Consider the following 19,607-nt stretch of genomic DNA (forward strand, 5'->3'; position numbering starts at 1 on the left):
CACAAACCTTTCGGAAAGCCTTGTTTTCGTACAAACAAACGGACGAGAAGGCGAACAAGTATAAATGACCAAGCCCCCCCCCACAGAAACCTCATGTCTCTTCAGTCTTTCTCCTTCACCACATTCTCTCATACCAATCTCCTTGGGAAACAATCACCAGAGTCCGACAACAATGACGAAAAATAACAAAAGCGTCGCAGCCGCCAAAGCGAGCATAAACCTCCAGAAAGTGCTCCGAAAATTCCCCTCTCCGCCCAAGAAGGACGGCACACCGGATAAGGAAAACATTATGGCGAAAAAAGACAAAGCGCGTATCAAAGAGGCAATGGACATAGCGGAGGCAAAGGACAGAGCAGACGCTCAAGCCAGCGCTAGCTCAAGCGGGGGTAAGAAAAGGTAGAGGGAAGGATCTTGGGGAGAAGATTGGGGACAGGGAGGAGGTGATGAGCGTTCGGATTGGAGGCGGTGTGCTGAACAGGTTGCGGATAGAGTCAATCCGGGAGAAGAGCCCGATCATGCTTACCGCTTGATCATAACCTGTCTTTCATAGCCAATACTGCAGCCGCTAGAATCAAGCATATCCCTCGATTGCCAAACACTTTAGGCGGCAGACCGTTGGGCCGTTTCAGGCCGAAGATCTCTGAGTTCAGGCAACACTTAGGGATAGGGTTGGTTCCTTGATTTTGTGGACTTTCCAAGTCTTACAAAGGTGGCCCTTCAGAAGATGGAAGCATAAGGTCACAGGTTGGAGATGGGTGGTATGGCCATAGAACTTGCCGCTCGGGCCTGAAAGCAACGATTTGTTTTCTCCGGGTCAGTGATAGCGTATCCTCATTGTGCGTGATAGAAATCCCATCCTATGGCTGCACGTCACCGCTAGGAGCATGACTGCCATTGAAAGCCATCATTGCCTAGCGAATACCCCCAAGAATTCTAGGAGCAGCCACTAAGGTTATGCAGCCAGCTCTCATTACTTAGTCTCAATGCAACGCTATTCATCACGTGACTATGCAATGCCACGCACGAGCGAATGCCAAGACGGTATCCTTAGTTTCCTTCCTTCCTTCCTTCCTTCCTTCCGACCGAGCCCAGGACCCTTTGTAAGCAGTCGAGTTACACCTTCAGAATCGAAATCTATCACTCAAAGTTCCACGGTTGTTGACTTCTATCGTGGATATGCCCGTCGACCGGGTAAAATGTCACTAAAGCGAGAGCAGCTAAAAGATCGCCCTTGCTTACTATTGGTTAGTTCTGTTGGGCAATCCTGCCGCTCAATGTTGCAACGCGGCGCCCTGCAGCAGGAGCCTTTGGTTTCAACGCGTCCACTAGCAAATGGGCTGAGATCGCCAGTGCCTCCTCGGACCACATGACGGGACTGCCCTCCCGCATGGAAGAAGTTAGGAGAATTGACGGATAATTCAGGTACCGTGGCGTCGATGTGCAGACCCTAGGATCTATTGCTTTCATGCGAACGCAGTTTTGGTTGCTTCCGATCTTCTGCCCCGGACAATCCATTTCGATTCCTCTTTTATAAAAGAGATGGTTATGCTTTGCTTTGAAACAAGCTGGCAATCTGCATCTCCAGATACACACCTGGTCGTTGGGCTCCAAATATGTTAATATTGGAAGCACTCGTTACCATGAGCGGCCGGGCACGATGCTCGACCAGTCCCTCGGGACAGTAAACCAGGTGATCTTCCTCTTCACCACCTTCTCAATCCTCTTTTGACGCATACCCCTTTTTTCCCCGTAGTCGCTCCTTTTTCGTTTCAAGTCTCCCCACAAGACTTCTCCAGAAACCTCATTAGCGAATACTTTAGAGCCTTACAGCAAATTCTCTCCAACTTCCGCGTCAACGTTCTCCAGTAGCGATTCCACACTTTGTTGTGACCCCAATCCAATTCACGGTATGTTGTATCTAGACCGCCTCACTCTTGTTATTAAGGCTCTGCATTGCGTCTGCACAACCCTTCCATCTAAACTCTTCCATCGACCCCCTCTGTCGTTATTCGACACGACCATACTACCAACAGTCAGTTACCCTATCTTGACAAGATGGCTAGACCATGTCCCCCAATGCATGCACGAGGGCTTTCAGACATGGGCTCCTCATCAGGGCCCGGCTTCCACACTGCACAGGAGAACCGCCGAAGCATGTTCCCAGGAATGGAGGCACAAGTTTCTAACGCCGAAGACTCCGAGCCAACGAGACGTTCACAAAGTGGTTTCTCAGCAACCATTCATGGTGCTTGTCCTGATGCAGATTCCGAATCATCAAGATACCCATCCAGGAGAGACCCAGGAATACTCACCCGTGCATCTGACACCAGCTAATCCGACTCATGGTACGGTTCTAGAGGTGCACGGTCGAACTCACCCCATGTTGGCCTCTCGTACTGCAACTTAGAGCCGCAGGACTCAATCAGTAATCGAGACTCCAGTACCTCTGACAGCGGTTGCATCACGTGCAATCGTTCTCCCCTCGGATACTGCAGTACACATGGTCGCTATGCGGAAGATCCGTACTTCGATCCCAGACTCGGTGCATACGTTATGGCAGCTGGACCAGATGTATGTACGGAGCCTAGGCATCTTGTTCGAGTGGTTTATATACTGATGAGTCTTTGTATCAGAGACCAGGAGCACGTCGCGCCCACAGGGTAGATCGCAGAGATCAAGATCACTCCTCTAGCTCTTCTGATTCCTACTCTGGAGAGCCCAGGACTCCACGAATTAATGATGATATTGGCATTAGTTCTGGTGATGAAAATCACGAGGACGACTGCATTGACGAGTACGTTGACGACTGTGAGAACCCTTCACTCCACGGGCCTATAGTGGGCGTAGGATGTATCCTCGCTATGAAAATTATGAACACGAGGATCGTCTTCGCGATGGCCATCGCCGGAACTGGGGGAGATCCGACGATCAACAAAGTTACAATGACACCTCTGATGAAAGGCAAGTGTTCTGGCGCCGGAGGTGGACGGCCACGGGAGAGTAGCTCGTCCTGTTTTTAATCCCACTAGACTTCTAGAAATCGCTCATAGACCGCTGCGACTTTCCTTTTTTCAAGCTCCCACGGGGCCCATCGGGGGAAGCTGTAGCGTCTTTTCCTTGACGCATGGGCTGCATCAGCAACAACATCTCCAGGATTCCGTATCAGTGAATCTGCTCTTTGCGCATGACAGTTCAAACGAAAATTCCCCTCAAGTTTGATCTTCAGGATCTGAATCATGGCTGAGACCACCTCCGTGAGTCTCTCGGCTAGGACAACGCCCACTCACCCCTGAAACTCTCTCGTCTCAGGTACCCCAGTCACCATCGCGCATCTGCTGCGAAAGTCTACCCCGCTTCCTCTTCAAGTGGCAAAGACTGACTGCTCCTCCTCAAGGCGTGCTCGCTTTTGATGGAAATGATTGGCTCCTGCCTCTCGAGGCGAATGCTCTTTAACACAAAAATCATCGCCTTCCCCTTCCCGCCACCCTCGGTGTGTTATCAGCTCGTTAAATCATTCTTAGCTTGGTGTATACTATAAAGCATCATCATTCCCAAAGCTGCTTTCTTCCTTCCCTACTATAACCCTTCCAGACCTCCTCGGAGACCTGAAAGGCAAACATTTCCCTCTTCTTTGTCTCCTCCCATCCGCCTCTCTCCTCCCCTACTCTGTCACAAATACACCAAGAATACCAGCCAAAATGACCAAAAACTACCCTTCCTCCAGCGAAACTCTACGCAATCCACACCCACACCGGTCGCGCGCACATCGATTTGGCTCAGAGTCAGACGAGACGTCCAACACCGCTGACAGCAACGCCCACGTCACGAGAGACGACGTGACCCACAATTACCCCTTCCTCCGCAATCCACGCCGCTCGCACGCACAACGATCTCGCTCAGACGACAATCGCAACGCCTCTAACCGCAACCCTCGCCTCCCGAGAGGCGAGGCCTCAGACGGTTCATCTGAAGAAGGACTCGGAGAGTTCGTCACGTCGCGCGACCGCGAGTCTGATTCTGACGCCACCTCGAGCGATGGCGCTCATGCAAGCGCGTCGTCTCGTCATAGCAATCGAGGGGGAAGCTCAAGGAGGGCTGATGAGGCGACGTCTGTGGACTCGAGGGCGCGACAGGCTCGTCGTGATGTGTTGATGAGTAGGCTGCAGGTACGGGTATCTTTACATTATCCGCCATTTCGTCAGCGTCGCTGGTTGATATACTGATGATGTATACTCGGATAGCGAAGGGAAGACGCGGGGCGACAAGCGCGGTACGCCGAAATGGACCGCAACGACCGTCTACACCATGAAACCGATCAAGATTGTCGAGCATTTCGCTTGTCGCTGAACAGAGACCGTCGCGAGGACGCACACGGCTCTTCCGCATCCTCTGACACCAACTCCGATGAACCCATGGCCCGCCGAGAGTACCAAGGCCGTGGCATCGGTGCCCGGAGAGACGATTACGATGACAGAGATCCGGGTCCTTCCACTCCGCGAGGCTATGCAACTCGTGCCATTAGCGCTCGCCGTGAGGAGTACGAGGACGATTCTGATGGTCCTTCCGCGCCGCAGGGTTATGGTGGTCGGAGCGGCGTTCGCCGGGCATAGGATGAGGACACGGATTAGTCTGGCCGGAAAAGTGGACGGAGTTAGGGGGTGGGAGGAAATGATGGGGGTTTTTGTTGACCTTGGAGAACATGATCGTTCAGCTGCTTGCGAATCTTGCCTCACCACCAGCTTTCGTTAAAATTGCTTGCGTTATATCTTAAGTAATGATAATGGCCTTCAGAATACCCTGAACAAGACACCCTGCAGTAATGATTTAGTACTTATGCATAGCAAATAGGATGAAAGCTCTGTAAGCTGCACCCTCGGAACCGAACCAAGAGTAGCCAATAAAACCACGAGCGTGCTAGTCGTGCTTACTTCGATCATTCGGCCGGGATGGTGAAGATCGATATGCAGGGGGTGTTAGAGTATGCTCCCAAAGTCTCTTCCGTGCACTCAGAGACCTAAACCCTTCGGCATTAGTGGCAGGAATCGCCTGCGATTTGCAGCCGGTAGGAAGACATGACGCAGCACGTAGAGTAGCGCCAACAAACCCGATGCGTTGTCCACGAGCGAGACGTAACGCGTTCGTGTTGCGGACGAAAGCTGGGAACGTGACCAGTAAGCTGCAGCTGCTATTGCATAACACTTTCCCGCTTCAGGTGGCAACGGTGGGCTGAGACGATTGCGTTTCAACACACACTTAAGCGCCTTCCTCTTTCGACATCAGCTCGTGACATTTCCCCCCACTTGCTGAATCCCATAAAAGACCATATTCCGAAAGATTCTTTTCTCCTTTCTACATAAACCCACTGTTACGGACTTTATCAAGACTCCTTGCTCACCGACAAACTTCCTTACTTACTTCTTCTTCCACTTCAACCTTTGTAAGTCATCATCCACAAAGCATGGATCGTCGCAGACCTCGTCCCCGAGGAGAACCTCCGGGTCGACACGGCGACGGCAGCAACCACCTGAGTGACGCCGAGGACTCTGTGATCCTGCGAAACCAAAATCTCCGGCGCCGATCGGACCGTGAAAGAGATGACGAATTTACGGACAACGTTGGAAGCTGGGGGCCTGATCCCGCGCGTGACTTGATGTACTATGGCCAACGCTCCACGAGAGGCGGCCCTCAAGGTAGACGGGGCGCAGTATCTTACGACAGAAATGACTTCATGGACGATATGGATTCGTTTGGTCCACGTGGAGGTTGTGCGGGAAACAAAATGGCTCGCCATATGGACGCTATATTGGCCGAGATGGAATCGACTGAACGTGAAGGTCGTACAGGAGCCAGAGACATTGACGACCACTTCAATACTCTCATCATGGATGACCTTCCAACACTCAGAGAGAGTCGCGCCTACATGAGGGAAACTTTGGAAACGCTCAGAAGTGGCGAAGAGCGCAGAAGGCTCAGAGACAACTTGGACATGATCACTGAAGATATCGCCAGACTGGAGTCCGAGCAACGCGAAAGTGGCAGCAAACCTCGCGGAATGGGAGCCTCCATGCAGAGAATGGACTCAAATCCACGTGGAGGTCGCGCAGGAGGCCAAAGCATGTCCTACCTTGACAAACCTGACCTTGCGACGCTCAGACAGAGTCACGTCGAGACTAAGGAGAGTCTGCGACGTTTGAGTAAGAATGGAACTGGCAAACAGCGCAGAAACCTCGAACAGGGTTTGCTCATGATCGAAGAGGATATTGCTAGAATCGAGTACCAGCATCGCGAAAGCAACAAGATGGCTCGGGGAATAGGAGCGCAAACGCGTCGCCGGGGCCAAGAAGATTATTCTGACGAAGAGTCTGACTTTCAGCCACGCGGATCTCATCGTGGATATCGTGCGTCCGCGGCAGGACGTCGTGGCCATTCTGGCCGCTGATCAGACTGATGAGAAGGTAGGAGGCCACGATATACTGTTGGCTACATTCGCTAACCTTCTGTCAGCCGATGCATCTTCAGGAGTGGTGTGAAGGAGAACAGAGTGACTTGATTCATGTTGATGGCCTTTGATCAAGGCGGTACGGTCATTACCTATTGCGGGATTGTGGAAGGTGTACTGCCATTCTTTTTATCTTGCGCTGCTTACCATGCGGTGTCATGCGAAGCTCTTGCATCAACTCTCAGAAAAGGCCCCCGTGATAGAAGACATGAGCTAGAATTATGGCAATAGTAGCTGGGTAGATACCTATTAAAAAGGATTGGCTTACAGGTCTTGAAGCGGGCAAATTACAAAATCGTACCCCAAACTATGGGATTCTTACAAATTCATACCCCATCTTACATTTCCATACCTCTCACCGAAAAAATGGGTATGAATTTGTAAGTTACCATTTCTTGGGGTATAAAAATGTAAGATACCACCAGCTTGTAGATGTAGTTATCCCTATGTCTATAAACCATTAGAAGGGTATAATTACGGTGTTCTAGGCTACCTACCCCAACTGTTAGCAACCCGAATTACCGCTAGGCTAAAAAGTTATACCCGAGGGTATCTACACTTCACGCTATCGACACCCCTATTTGACTCTTTATAGGGCCCCGCAGGGCCCCCGAAGGAATAATTTCTAACGCCAACCCGCCTCGAAACCTTATCCCAAAACCCCGCCACTATTTAATGCTAACGCTACCCGCGAGAAAAAGATAGCAATTCCAAGTCACTACGATAGCTTACAAAATCATACCCCTATAGATGGTAACTTACAAAGTTATACCCCTGTTAATGGTATCTTACAAATTCATACCTAAGAATCCTATAGTTTGGGGTATGATTTTGTAATTTGCCCGTCTTGAAGCATTAGCCATCACCTGATAACCTAGAATGAGAGGAAGCCTTTGCCGGCATTATGGCTGTAGGTGTCATGGACTGGGATATGGTCTGAATGATATGATCCACAGTGTGAATGGAGTGAAGGCGTTTGTGTAGGTAGGGCCAAGCCCCGTGCAGTGTTGAGAGGCCTGGAACCGTGACAGTAGGTAGGTTCATAATAAGACACTTAATGGATATGATAGAATCACAGGTCCTAAAGCATTAGCTATCATCCGACGGTCATGCTGCTAGCTTTGTCCTCGGCTTGGTCTCGTAATTTTGGCTGAGGGTGACCGGCCTTGTTTCCTATACCTTATCCTTCATGCGTCATCACCCCTTGGTCTTAACACATTCGCCACTCAAGGTCGCGCTTGGAGCTTAACATATTCTCCTCCTAAGGTCACACATTAAGATATTCATCTGCCCAAACATTCCATTTTTTCTATATGTTCTTCTCTGCAATTTTGTCCCCTAAGTCTTTCTAACGAAAAGACCTTCTCACAACTAAGATCACACTGCTGTATCCCTCCTATTCGTCTGCCTCATCCAGAAATCAATCACGGTAAGTGAGCCTCTCGTCGGCTCTTCTGACTTGGGTGCAGCTTTTATTGTCAGCATCAGCCTACCATTTCCAATCTGTCATCAATGAGAGATACTAAGAACAACTAGGTGACGAAGCGTGTTTCAAGATGGTGCGACCTCAAGATCGCTCGAAAGCCTACGGTCAAAGAGCTCATGGGCACGAACCGGACAGACGTTCCACAGGAGGTGGGCCCCACCAAGGGTCACGAAGTGGTTCTGACATGACAAGACGGAAAATCCGTGAGATCGACGAAGAAGGTATGGACGATTTTGTCAACGATTTTGAAGAGATGGGCATGGACGCAGGCAGAAATTCCACATCAGGCGGTCCTCAAGGCAGACGAGGTACCGGACGCCGTTTCTTTTATGACATGGACGATTTCGACGAAGAGGACATCGATCCCCGTAGACCATCGGCACGAGGTGGACCCCAGGGGAGAAGAGACACAAGACCTCGTCACTTGGACAACATGGACGGTTTCGAAGGAGAGGATATTTATCCCCGTAGAGCATCGACACGAGGCGGACCCCAGGGGAGACGAGGCGTCGGACCTAGATACATGGACGAAACCTCTACCGATATGGTCCCATACGTAGCAGGAAGCGGTTATGGATCGAAGGCTCAAACTGCAAACCCTTCAACTGCCAAATCAAAGCCGTCTCTCGGCGAACTTGAAGCTGAGCTTGATAGAGTCGAAATGGAACAAGAACGGCTCGGGGACAAGATTATGCAAATCAAGATGGAGATTTACAGAATAGAGCCCGAATCGGAAAGATTCAACGACAGTGACAGGTCTTTCCTGCACCTGCCCTCCAAAGGAAATCGCAATCATGAGGAGCGCGGATCTCGCCACGGCCGCCGAGGTCCTGCACCTTTACGCGTCGGAAATTTGGACCGTGGTGCAGCTCGTCATCGAGAGCACGATCAAAGATCTGGTAAAGATGTACGTCTTTACAAAATCTTGTTTGATGGACTTGCTGACCTGTCATCATCTAGACGCTCGCCCGTGCGCAGGTTTGCACCGATTTTGTAGATGCACCCTGTTACCCTCTAAACATTCGATGGATCGAGAACCCGGAAATAACAGGTCTTCTACATTCTTCTTGCGAGATAGGACCCGAACCTGTATAGCATCTAAACCTCTTGCGACCGCTGAGATAGATGGAATATGTATATAACAATAGCCCACATCCCTTAACATAAATCCTTATCCATGAATCACGATACTGGCTTTAAGTCTGCTCGTACTTGAGCACCGAGTGGGGTCCAGCCGCTGTGACGGTTGGTGACCCTTGGTATGCAAGTGGTTGAGGCGACATGGTGCTCTCCGGGAGAGATTTCCATTTTCGAAGTGTTACGGCCACTTTGCCAGCCCTCCCATCACAATTCCCAACATTCTTACAGATCCATCTTCTCGCAACAGTGGGACTGTGGGTTAGTGGGTCCATTATGAGGCCATAGCGTTGGTGGTTGTTTGATCAACCGTTTCATCAATATGCGATATGCGATAGTAGGGAGACAGGTGGCCATGGCGAGTACTATTTGTGTGGCCACTGCACCTGTAGTGGGCTCTTCATTCGAATTGTTCTCTTTCAGAGCCATATCATTATTCTTCTTTTCGTAGTTGAGTCTATACACATTAGCCTTTATTCAACTACCACAAACACACTCCATACTCTTACATACTTCATAATGGCTCCCGCTGCTACTACCAGGTCTAAGAACGCGGCCAAACGAGTCACCCCCGCCTCCAAGGTCATCAAAAAGACCTCCAAGGCGGCCAAGAAGGCCCCTAAGGCCAAGAAGGCCACCAAGGCCAAAACACCTCCCCCCCGCGAAGAGATCGTCGTATACAAAACGTCATCGAGTACCATTAGCCCGGACGAGATCGAAGAAACGCCCCCATCTACCGTCAAAGTAGATCTTCAGGAATTAATAGCCCAGCTGTCTAAGGTCCAAGAGGAGCGAAATCATCGCCATCGCCACGAGGGCCGGGTTTATAAGTCACGCCGCCACCACCACCGCCACCGCCGCAGCCATCGTCATCGTCACTCAAACACATCGGATTCGAACTCGTCCGACTCTGAGTCGGACTGGGAGGAAAGAAGAGGGGTCCCTTTTCGTCACGCAGAAGATAAGAAGCCCTCTCTTAGTATAGCTGAAACGTTCCGAAGTGTGGACGTCGAGTACTTCAAGCAAATCTTCTTCGGGACCTTCAAGACCAAAAACTTCGCCAAACTGGCCCACATGCACACTACCCCGGCCAAGGAGGATAAGGACGTCAATGGCCATAACCACATGGTGCACTGCTTCCATGTGTACTCCGAAACCCAATTTCTCCTTTCGCTCTCCCATTCATAATACCAACTTCATCTCAGCAGAAGTCTCTAAGCAAACAGAGAGTCGGATCAGTCTCTCCGTCACACCACCCTCCAGCACTCAAGGCCCCCCTTCCGGCACAAGACGTCAAGACGACTCCTCACCAACGCAGAACGAGTACGACACCAAGACAAAGTGACCTCTGCCACTGGACGCCGACAATATCGCCAATCTGTAGACCCTTCCCGGTCCGATTCGTAGGAAGAGGAAGATCCAACTCAGCCCTCAAACCATGGACGCGACCGCGTTGTCAACCAATACGGCGAATCGCTATCACCACCAACCCCACCACCACCGCCATAATCAGAACAAGATCAAAGCCTCGGAGGAGACCAGTCAATCATGATCGAACAGCCGTGTCAACCTTCCTTGAGACTGGCGAGGGGAGAGGGTGTGTAGACTACGTAGTCACGGATAGGTCAACTCGTCGCGAGCGCTACGTTATCAACTCCTCGTCCAATGGCGATGGAGATCGGTCTTTTTGAAATTCGGTCGCGTCTTGATTCGAAGCGAGTGGGATGCTATATATTCGATGGGATGCTGAAAATCCAATGGAATATTCTAACGGTGAAACGGTGGACGTTTGGCACCCGGATGGGCTTCAAAGTCATCGGGCCTCGAGGTCTCGGACGAGATGGGCGAGGCTTCAGCACTGGAGTCTAGAACATAATGATTCCGACCGTGAGATTCTGAGGCCTGAGGTGGAGATAAAGTAGAGCTGGATCAAGATATAGTGGTCGAACTGGCCTTGCGGGACGCGGGGGGCGGTTAAGGCAGGTATGGAATTAGGGGGAGAACCCCCCTATGTGGAATCCAGAGCTCGACGCTTCTATGTAAAATGACACGCATAACTTATGGGACTTCTGAAATGGTTTCAAGACTCCAATTGGGAGCATTACCTACTCTGGTATGCAGTAGTAGGAGTATAGGGTGACAGCTTTTAAGCGCATGGTTGGCTCTGACATGTGCTTCCACTGGCACAGATCTAGCCGAGTTACGGCGCTCCTAAGCCGCTGGTGCGACCGTTCCTGTCATTCCACCCTCAACATCCATTCTTTCGCCATCCTCAGGCCACAACGCTCCTTCGTCCTGCCCATCCCACTCGGCATCCTCCCCTCCACCTCCATCCTCCCCGTCCTCCGAGTACTCCCTCCCGTTGTGAGACCCATCCAGCTTCGTCTCAGTCACAATGACTTTTAAAGCAAGACCTCGCGCGAGGTCAGTGACCTGGTAGGACGAGCGGTCGTCAGCCTCGTCAACCCATCTGGAAAGTTTCCAGATCCCTGGCGCCGAAGCGCGTCCATCCTCGTATGGAAGTGGCCACTGTTGTGGCTATCCCGGTAGACTGGTAACCCCAGCCTTCACCCAATCTCTCCCAGCCTTCATCGCTTGATCTTTCAACTTGTAAGTTCCTATGACACCGATGTCACAGGTTCTGTCGAGCGTCCAGGCTCTTGCGTCGTAAGAGAGGACAAAGATGGCTCGCCTAGGTCCTGCGATTGCGGGATTTCCTGCTCGAGGAGGTCCAACTTAGCTATGAGTATTTCCAAATGTTGCTTAATTGTCCTTGGTAGCAGCCTTGTCCTCAGGAGCAGCGGCCTTGTCCTTGCCAACAATTTTCGGCTGGTATGCGTCAAGATATCCTAGCAACTGTTTGGCGATTGCTCGGATTTTGCTACGCTGGTCCTTGGTTTCTTTAGCGAGGTTGCTAACGATCATTCCATACTGAACCAGCTCTCGGCGTACAATCTCAACAGCTGATGCGTAGAAGGCCGTTTGCTGAGACAAAATCTTGGAATGATCTCCGTGGGAGATCTGAATCTTGCCAGTCATCCCACCCTGAAGCTTCACTGCCACCGCTGAGGCGGTAAGGGGGTCCTGGTGAGTAGCACTCTTCATGTCATATTGCTTGGTTGCTGACAGGCTTTGGAGATTGTCATCAAGCATTGCCAGATACTCCTTGTAGCTGTTCTTGTTGATCTTGTCCTTTTCTCTCGCTTCGTATAGCAAACGCCCGTCTTGCCCGAGTAGCTTGGGCATGATGCCACTTCCCAGCTGCAACACCTTCAAGTCTGACTCCTTGATGTCGTCGGTAGCTCACGACTAAGCAACACAAATGAGGACAGATGCCTTGTAGTCTCCAACAGTGCCGAGCCTTTTGGTGTTCCAGAGCATGCTACGATGTCTGGATGAGAGACGGACGGACATGAGTAAAGGTAAATGGCTGGGCAATATTCAGCTTTGCGTGTCCTTCATTGTTCCCCAAGGTTCTTTGCAGAGTTATATAAGAAGGAATGCTCCTGGTAGAATCTCTGAGCTTGATGTTTGTGAATTATTATGAGCCTACAAGGATGCTGTGGAACCACATCCTGTCTGCTAGCAACAGCCACACTGCTCACTGTAACAAATATAGACAAATGATCTGATAGTAACTTTCAGTTTCAGATAGGTCGACCCGATCCGGTAGCTTGCTCGTTGTCACTGCCTTCTAGGATCACTATTGAGGACAGTCCTCTGTTAATTGCATTGATCCTGAGCGATCAAGCGAAGCGCAGGCTCGCTATCATAGGGGATTAGAACATACAAAGATTATCTCTGATGTATCTAAAAGCATAGGAGCTCCTATGACAAGCTTGTAAGTCAAGACAAGTGGGGAGAGGGCCAACAAGCACCTACTTCCTATGAAATGGTCTCCACTCGGCGAAAGACCCCAAAGGGAAAAGGTTGCTGCGTCAATTCGGACTGAGAGCATTGAGGCACTGGAGAGGTTAGTACGACGAGTGGGGATCAGAGCTTACAAATGTGCTTTGTCACTTACCTTGCAATTTGAATTCCAGCAACCAAGATTCGTCTCCGACTCACAATGAAGACTCAGTTGTCTCATATTCGATGCACATTATAGGGGCACAGCAAAATATATGTATATGTGATCAGGCCGTCTCAACGCCGGGTTTAGCAGGCCTGAGTAGTTATATATCGTATCCCAGAGTCAAGGAAATTCTTATATCTATGCGGCATAGATCTGAAGTGAATAAATAGCTATGTATAGGTGTGAGAGGGTGGGTAAGAGAATGTTATGACTCTAAGAGTGACAAAATTGAATATAGAGTCACCTGCTGATCTAGAACGAGTATACTCATGACTTGCTGCTGATAAATGTCTCCCTTTGCCACTATGAAATTCATCAAAGCCAAGGTCTACGAATATGAGACCTACTAACACTCAGTCCACTATGGTTATTTCGTACAGTTGTTGTAGAGCTGCGCTTTCCGGTCGAAGATTATCTGATAAGCTCCTTCCAGCTTAGCGCGGTCGTAGATCTCTCTGCGACTCCGCAAATTCATTCTTCTTACATCACTTCACGCAGAGAAGTCTCTTACGCTCAAGGCATTAACCTACAGCCTTGCAATACTGCGGAGGCTGAATATCAGTATTCAAAGTCTCAGAGGATTCTGTACCGGATACTTTTTGCAAATGCATATTTCTCCACATCACGAGTAGGCTGGCTTTGCTCCTTCATCGAGAAGGATCGCGCAAAAGTCATGCATAAAGGGGGCCATTACCGCGGCAAAGGTTCCGAGTTCGATTGAGTCAATACGAACAGTCAATTCGTTCTGGTTGATAGCCACACAAGTATGCAGAAACGAAACATGGGAGCTCGTAGGGTTGCCACTTTTCCTAACGATTTGCCTGTGCGGACTTGGAATCTTGAGCCTCTCTTTATGCATGACTTCCACTGAAGTCTCTTACGACTAGCTGAGGAGTACCGGTGCTGGATTTGTATTGCATCCATGAATTGACATACATACCGAGCGCCTGTCTGGCCGTCTATTTGGCACCCGAGGTTGCCAAATACATTCTTCGAGGGGAACAAAACGAAAGGAACAACAACAGCAGGACATATGTTGTAAGTAGCTGAGAGTTCCCCATGTTTCATATAACGTTGCTCCCACTTAAAACGGATACGTGAATATAACCGGAATGTAAGAGAAGTGCTTCGGCTTGAGCAGCCAATCGGGTCAGACGGCAACGCAAATACTCCTCAGTGGTAGGGTGTCACTATTCGAATGGTAGCCCTATAGCCTTGGCATTAGAGTACTGACTCGTGATGTCTAACACGAAACGAAGCTAAAACACTTCCGGTGCGTTAACACTTTCGATCAACCCAGTGCTGTGTTGCTCATCGTTCTTGTGCTCGACATTTAGCCTTCGACATCCAGCTTGTAAAAGAAGACTCCAGTGCGTGCTACACTGTTCTTTCCTTCCTACATCACCTTACAACAACTACACCACTTTTTACAACATCAGCCATACCTAACGCAGTTGTCAATTCATACCTTCAAAAAGTGTGTACCATCCTTGCCCTTCCCTCTAGCCGGCTCTCATTCTCCCACTCACCAACACCCTCACAAGGACCCAGCTTCCACCACATCAACATGGCAGGACACCCTCGCTACACGGCAACGGATTTGCCATACCTCCTTGAGCGCGATATTACAGCCAACGACACAGTACGAGTTTGTATGCCACAGCGTCGGCCTGCGCGTGAACATGATCGCTACGAAGACGACGAAGAAATGACACCCCCTCATTACGGACAATCTCGTCGCGGAAAAAACCTCAGGCATGTTGGTCGTGGGCTTGCAAGTCAGGATCGAGACACCTATCCGCCCCTGGAGCAGCAGTACAACGACCTGGGACCAGCCGAACACGGTCGGCGTGGACGTCGGTACCCTAGCCCACCCCCATACGGTGCGGCTGATGAGGAGCTGGAATTTGATCGACGTGGACGTCGCCGAAACCGCGGTCCAATCTCATACGATGAAGCTGATGGCGGGTTTATCTTCGACGATGAGCTACACGGCGATTCCCGTAGGCACCGATTGAGGAGCGATCGGCTGCTCTCTCCCGCTCGCGACATGGGGATGGGGCACTTTGATCAATGGTCCTACCTTGACACGAACCTCAATCCACGAAGCCTTCATGCTCCACGAAGCCTTCATGCTCCACGTGGGCTTCGTGGGAGCCGTGACATGGACGTAGATCATTTGAGTGGCCTCTGGCCTCAAATGAGACGCGGCATGGAGCCCCGTCTGAATAACTACGACAGTTTTCCGGACAATTACGACAACTATTTCGACATGGGACGGCGCTTGGATCGTCGTGACTTGGGTAGAGCAGGACGTTATCGCCCAGAATACTGCTTCGTGGACGATTTCGATGACGATCATCTTCAGGACAGCATCTACGAAGCACGTTGTCATCTTAGAAATCGTCTCAGAGGATACCACCCCTCAGATCTCACTATCCGATCCGTGTTTGATGATTATAGAGACGAGTTCACTGGAGAAATACGAGCTCCAACAGCTGCAGAGATAATTCATCGAGCATTCCTTATCGAAATGCATCATGAATTCGATGCTGGGGATCGAGAGCGGGAGCGGCAGGAGGCTGAAGATTTCGAAGTCCACGATATTGGACGTGACCTACCAGATAGACGTGGCCGAATGCCTCGTGTCGCTGGACACCGCCCAGCAGATATCTGGGATGGCGATGTGGAGTTTCATCGTGTGAGGCGTGGTGATTCAAGTCAACCTCATCAAGCTGGGAATCGTCAAAGCCCACCACAAGACCAACGCGCCAATGACAATGTTGACAGATCCCGAGGCCGTAACCAGCAGGCGCCTCCTTCTTACCATTCCGTGACCCCTGCGCAAGTCGCAGCTCGTGTACAGGCCGAGCTAGCCAACGATGCAAATCACCCAGCTGTCGCAGCTGCCGTGGCCTACGCTACTGCCGAAGGCGTCGCCGAAGATGTTCCTCGCGATCAACAACACCCCCCGGGCCCCCTTGCTCACGCGAAGATTAGAGATGCCCCTCGTGATGGCGCCGGAGCATTCAACAATCCGAACAACCTTGGCGCAGCCCCTCGAGAAACTTTCATCGACAGAGCGCGCACGTCTCCAGCTGAAGTGGGCGACCATGGTCGTTGCTCTGATAGCTCCGACAGCGGCGCTGACACTCCCGATGACGGCTCTGAGACTTCCCGTGCTGGTGATGACACCTCAGAAGGTGGTGCTTTTCTTCAGAGCGCCATTCACATTACGCTGTGATGATGGTCAAGGAGGGAGATCTGGAGAAGGAGCGACTTGGAGTTGGGACTCCGGGTTCATTGTTTGAAAAGAAGGGGGGGAAATGGTCACTTGCTTTTGGTTGCGATAACCACGTGCTTGCGAAGACAGATTGCGTTCTCAGGTTTCATAGACGGTTTTAGTAAGATCAATCATATGTATCGTATCGATATATTCCCCGCACATGGAGCGAGTCACAGTGTTGAGCGAGAGCTTGAAAGCTGCTACATGCCAGTAAATTCCCGCTCTCCCACGACGATGTCAAAATTTCGGGTGTGATGTGTAGGTAGCATCAATTATTCTATCTCAGAACTCTCCTGGGTTACGTCTTCGACCCCCACAGCCCATACAAATCTGGTGCTACAGCCGACACGCGCAGGAGTCATGGCTGAAACGTGGCCGAGAACCATATTTTGACAGACGATGCTTCGCTTGTGTAGGGATTTACCAAGAGGCTCTCACTGCAATCCCTTGGCATCGAACATACCACATCGAGGGATCTTAATCTATGAGGTAGTGAGATTCCCCTCCGATTTGTCCCAAGAATTCATGCTCCCACTTCCCACAATGCCCCACTGTGCATCTTCAATCTCAAAGTCGCACGCAAAGTACCTTCCATGAGAAAACATCGCGCCCCACAGTCCTACCAACGCGTTGTGCAGAACTCCGTACGTCAAATGCTGCGCACGGCCACCCGGTCCGGGGATCAAATTCCGATCCGCAGTTAGTAAGCAATCCCACGTCTCCGCAAACCATGACCAGTCGTCTTCGGGCAACCAGCCATCCTCCCCATTTTCGTTAATGGTTTCGCGTAACTCGGACATGGCGTGAAGTAGGACTTGGCCCATATCAAGCTTGGCGATGGGGCGGTCGGGGTGAACTGTGATGTAGATGACGGTTTCGGTGTCTGGGACTTCGAAAGGTATAGCGCTACTGCTAGGTGTAGGGCCTGCAAAGAAGGATGCAGGGACAGCCGTATTATCTGGCAACGGGTTGACACTGATGACGGGCATGGGAGCTGCTGCGGCGCCTACGATCTCGGTACTTCGCAAGTCTTCGTCAGCCGTAATAAAATGAAAAAGTAGAAAATTGTCTTACGCTGCTACCTCTAGCTGTTGAATATCGGTTATAGCTAGAGTGACAGGGGTTCCACCGACTACGCTGACCAAGGCCTGGTCGACCACACCATTGCCAACCGCATCGATTCTGTTGACAGCTGGGGCTCGTTCTTCAATAGGAGCGTGAGGTCTATTCGATGAGCTAGCGGCTGTTGCTGAGCTAGTCCGGGTGCTGGAATGAGGCTTGTGGCCAGGTGCATCGATCTTGTTGACTGCGGGGTTCCTGGGATTCAGAGCGATGTGTGGTCCCACGGTTGTGCTGACGAGAGTCCGAAAGCTACTGCTGTGGGCTGAGCTGCTGGTAGGTTTACCGTGTACATTGACACCGACGGCATCGATCCTGTTGACGGCGGGTTTTCTTGGCTTGAGGGTGATGTGTGGCGCTGTCGATGAGCTGAGGGTTGTTTTTGAACCGATAATGGTGGTAGAATGTGGTCTCTTGGGGGGAGCATCGATTCTGTTAACGGCAGGATTAGGGGCGGCCAATGAGACAGCTACGAGCACGGCAACAAGGCTGTAGGATAGGAGGTTAGCCATAGCTATCAAGATGCCTTTGGAGCAGCAAGGTTGACTCCAGTTGGTAAGGAAGGATAGAGTACGAACCGTGGGAGCAGGTCATGCGACTTATATCATAGTCTTTGCACTTGAGCTGAGGATTGTAGATATCAATTCAATCGAGTTTTCGAAGGACAAAATGAAACAACAGAACAGCAAGCGACAAGCTACATGCGAATGACTAGGAGAGAGAGCGAGAGTATCTCAAGGCACTGAGACTGAAGGGTGTCTATCAGGTATCCCAATCTCCCACACAAGCGCCAGGGGAATGACGTAGCAAGTCGAATTAATTGGCCTACCATGCTGCAAGACGCAGGGTATTTAGGAGTCCCGGGAGACGCCTCCTTCTTCATGGGCTCGAATGGATTCAAGCGCGGAAAATAGACGTCCGGCACTGCCTCGCGCCGTCCAAGCCGACTGCAGCTTGAAACGTGGGCAACTGGGGGATAAGATAGTGATATTGGAGATAATTGGATAGAGTGGGCTTCACGCCGTGAAAAATTCCCGCCATTGAAGCGCTTGAGAGGTCAAAGACCGCATGTTGCGCCACCATGTGCAAACGTTTCATGCGACGGAACAGAGGGAAGGTGTCCGGCATGAATTGTTGTTGGCTTAGGCTATTTACAAGCGATGCTGGACACGGGGTTTTAATGTGGGTACCACACCAGGAGGTGGAGCTTGTTGCTGTAGGTACAGGTAGGCAATCTTCTCAGGAGTTGCTGTTGGCGCACTATGATGTAGAGCGAGTTAGTACCGTAAGGACCAAGGTTTCACATTGAGGCAATGAGGCAGTATAGATAAGAAGATAGATACACGCATGAAGAAGAGGAGCTGCAAAGCCTGCAATGGAGAGGTCTTTTTACGGAGTACAGATATGATGTCCTCTCGTGGGGAAACTGAAGTCAGGTGCTCCTTCCCGAAGGATTGCCGCTCTCGCCTGCCGGTCTTGGCACTACATCTTTGCCGCTAAGGCTCCACTACTTTACGAACTTACTCGTGCCATCCACAAGTGAGTTAGTTATCTCGCTTGATAGCGCCGGGAGAACCCACCAATCAATCTATCCAGATCTCCTGGAAATTGTACTAAAGTACACCTTATTTTGTAGAGAAAGAAGCTGATAGAGCGGCACACTCTCCTATCAAATATCAAACATCAACGAAATGACAACAATGACAACTACATATGTGTGTACGTGACTCTCTAGGCCTTTCTACTACTCAATTGATTAATTAGGGACCCCAAACAACTTCCCTACCGAGCACCGTCGTCCTCGAGTGAGGGCCAAGACGCTAAAAATTTAGCCGGATAACTCATTTCTGGACGGCACGAGTACCTTATGTCTTATGCAGCGAGACCAAAAGAGATTCCTCCAAGACAACTTACTTACCCCGCCATTGTTTATCCGTCTTGCTAGACGTCCATGACATTCTCCCCTCCTCCATCCCACATGTACGCCGCATCTGATTGCCTAGCG

The 19,607-nt window shown here is 50.7% G+C and overlaps 8 protein-coding genes across 8 annotated transcripts; 6 read left to right on the top strand and 2 right to left on the bottom strand.

Moving 5' to 3' along the window:
* Positions 1-172: 172 nt before the first annotated feature.
* On the top strand, positions 173-400 carry HO133_002890 (uncharacterized protein; the record flags this gene model as incomplete). The annotated part of the gene is made up of 1 exon (XM_037293815.1): positions 173-400. The coding sequence occupies one exon, from the start codon at positions 173-175 to the stop codon at positions 398-400; it is 228 nt and encodes a 75-aa protein (XP_037149893.1).
* Positions 401-3,698: 3,298 nt separating this feature from the next.
* Positions 3,699-4,610, top strand: HO133_002891 (uncharacterized protein; the record flags this gene model as incomplete). Its single annotated transcript, XM_037293816.1, has 2 exons — positions 3,699-4,166; positions 4,242-4,610. 2 exons carry the CDS (start codon positions 3,699-3,701, stop codon positions 4,608-4,610), a joined length of 837 nt encoding a protein of 278 aa, XP_037149894.1.
* Positions 4,611-5,458: 848 nt separating this feature from the next.
* HO133_002892 (uncharacterized protein) lies at positions 5,459-6,530 on the top strand (the record flags this gene model as incomplete). Its single annotated transcript, XM_037293817.1, is given in 2 exon segments — positions 5,459-6,360; positions 6,374-6,530. The coding sequence occupies 2 exon segments, from the start codon at positions 5,459-5,461 to the stop codon at positions 6,528-6,530; spliced, it is 1,059 nt and encodes a 352-aa protein (XP_037149895.1).
* A 1,525-nt stretch (positions 6,531-8,055) lies between these two features.
* Positions 8,056-8,982, top strand: HO133_002893 (uncharacterized protein; the record flags this gene model as incomplete). The annotated part of the gene is made up of 1 exon (XM_037293818.1): positions 8,056-8,982. One exon carries the CDS (start codon positions 8,056-8,058, stop codon positions 8,980-8,982), a length of 927 nt encoding a protein of 308 aa, XP_037149896.1.
* A 659-nt stretch (positions 8,983-9,641) lies between these two features.
* On the top strand, positions 9,642-10,467 carry HO133_002894 (uncharacterized protein; the record flags this gene model as incomplete). Its single annotated transcript, XM_037293819.1, has 2 exons — positions 9,642-10,250; positions 10,342-10,467. The coding sequence occupies 2 exons, from the start codon at positions 9,642-9,644 to the stop codon at positions 10,465-10,467; spliced, it is 735 nt and encodes a 244-aa protein (XP_037149897.1).
* A 1,418-nt stretch (positions 10,468-11,885) lies between these two features.
* HO133_002895 (uncharacterized protein) lies at positions 11,886-13,080 on the bottom strand (the record flags this gene model as incomplete). The annotated part of the gene is made up of 5 exons (XM_037293820.1): positions 11,886-12,424; positions 12,728-12,750; positions 12,811-12,842; positions 12,913-12,950; positions 13,005-13,080. The coding sequence occupies 5 exons, from the start codon at positions 13,078-13,080 to the stop codon at positions 11,886-11,888; spliced, it is 708 nt and encodes a 235-aa protein (XP_037149898.1).
* Positions 13,081-14,764: 1,684 nt separating this feature from the next.
* HO133_002896 (uncharacterized protein) lies at positions 14,765-16,441 on the top strand (the record flags this gene model as incomplete). The annotated part of the gene is made up of 1 exon (XM_037293821.1): positions 14,765-16,441. The coding sequence occupies one exon, from the start codon at positions 14,765-14,767 to the stop codon at positions 16,439-16,441; it is 1,677 nt and encodes a 558-aa protein (XP_037149899.1).
* Positions 16,442-16,965: 524 nt separating this feature from the next.
* HO133_002897 (uncharacterized protein) lies at positions 16,966-18,114 on the bottom strand (the record flags this gene model as incomplete). Its single annotated transcript, XM_037293822.1, has 2 exons — positions 16,966-17,503; positions 17,558-18,114. 2 exons carry the CDS (start codon positions 18,112-18,114, stop codon positions 16,966-16,968), a joined length of 1,095 nt encoding a protein of 364 aa, XP_037149900.1.
* Between the last annotated feature and the right edge of the window lie 1,493 nt (positions 18,115-19,607).

This window comes from Letharia lupina, assembly GCF_014066315.1.
Source record: "Letharia lupina isolate WasteWater1 chromosome Unknown contig_16, whole genome shotgun sequence".
NCBI lineage: Eukaryota > Fungi > Ascomycota > Lecanoromycetes > Lecanorales > Parmeliaceae > Letharia > Letharia lupina.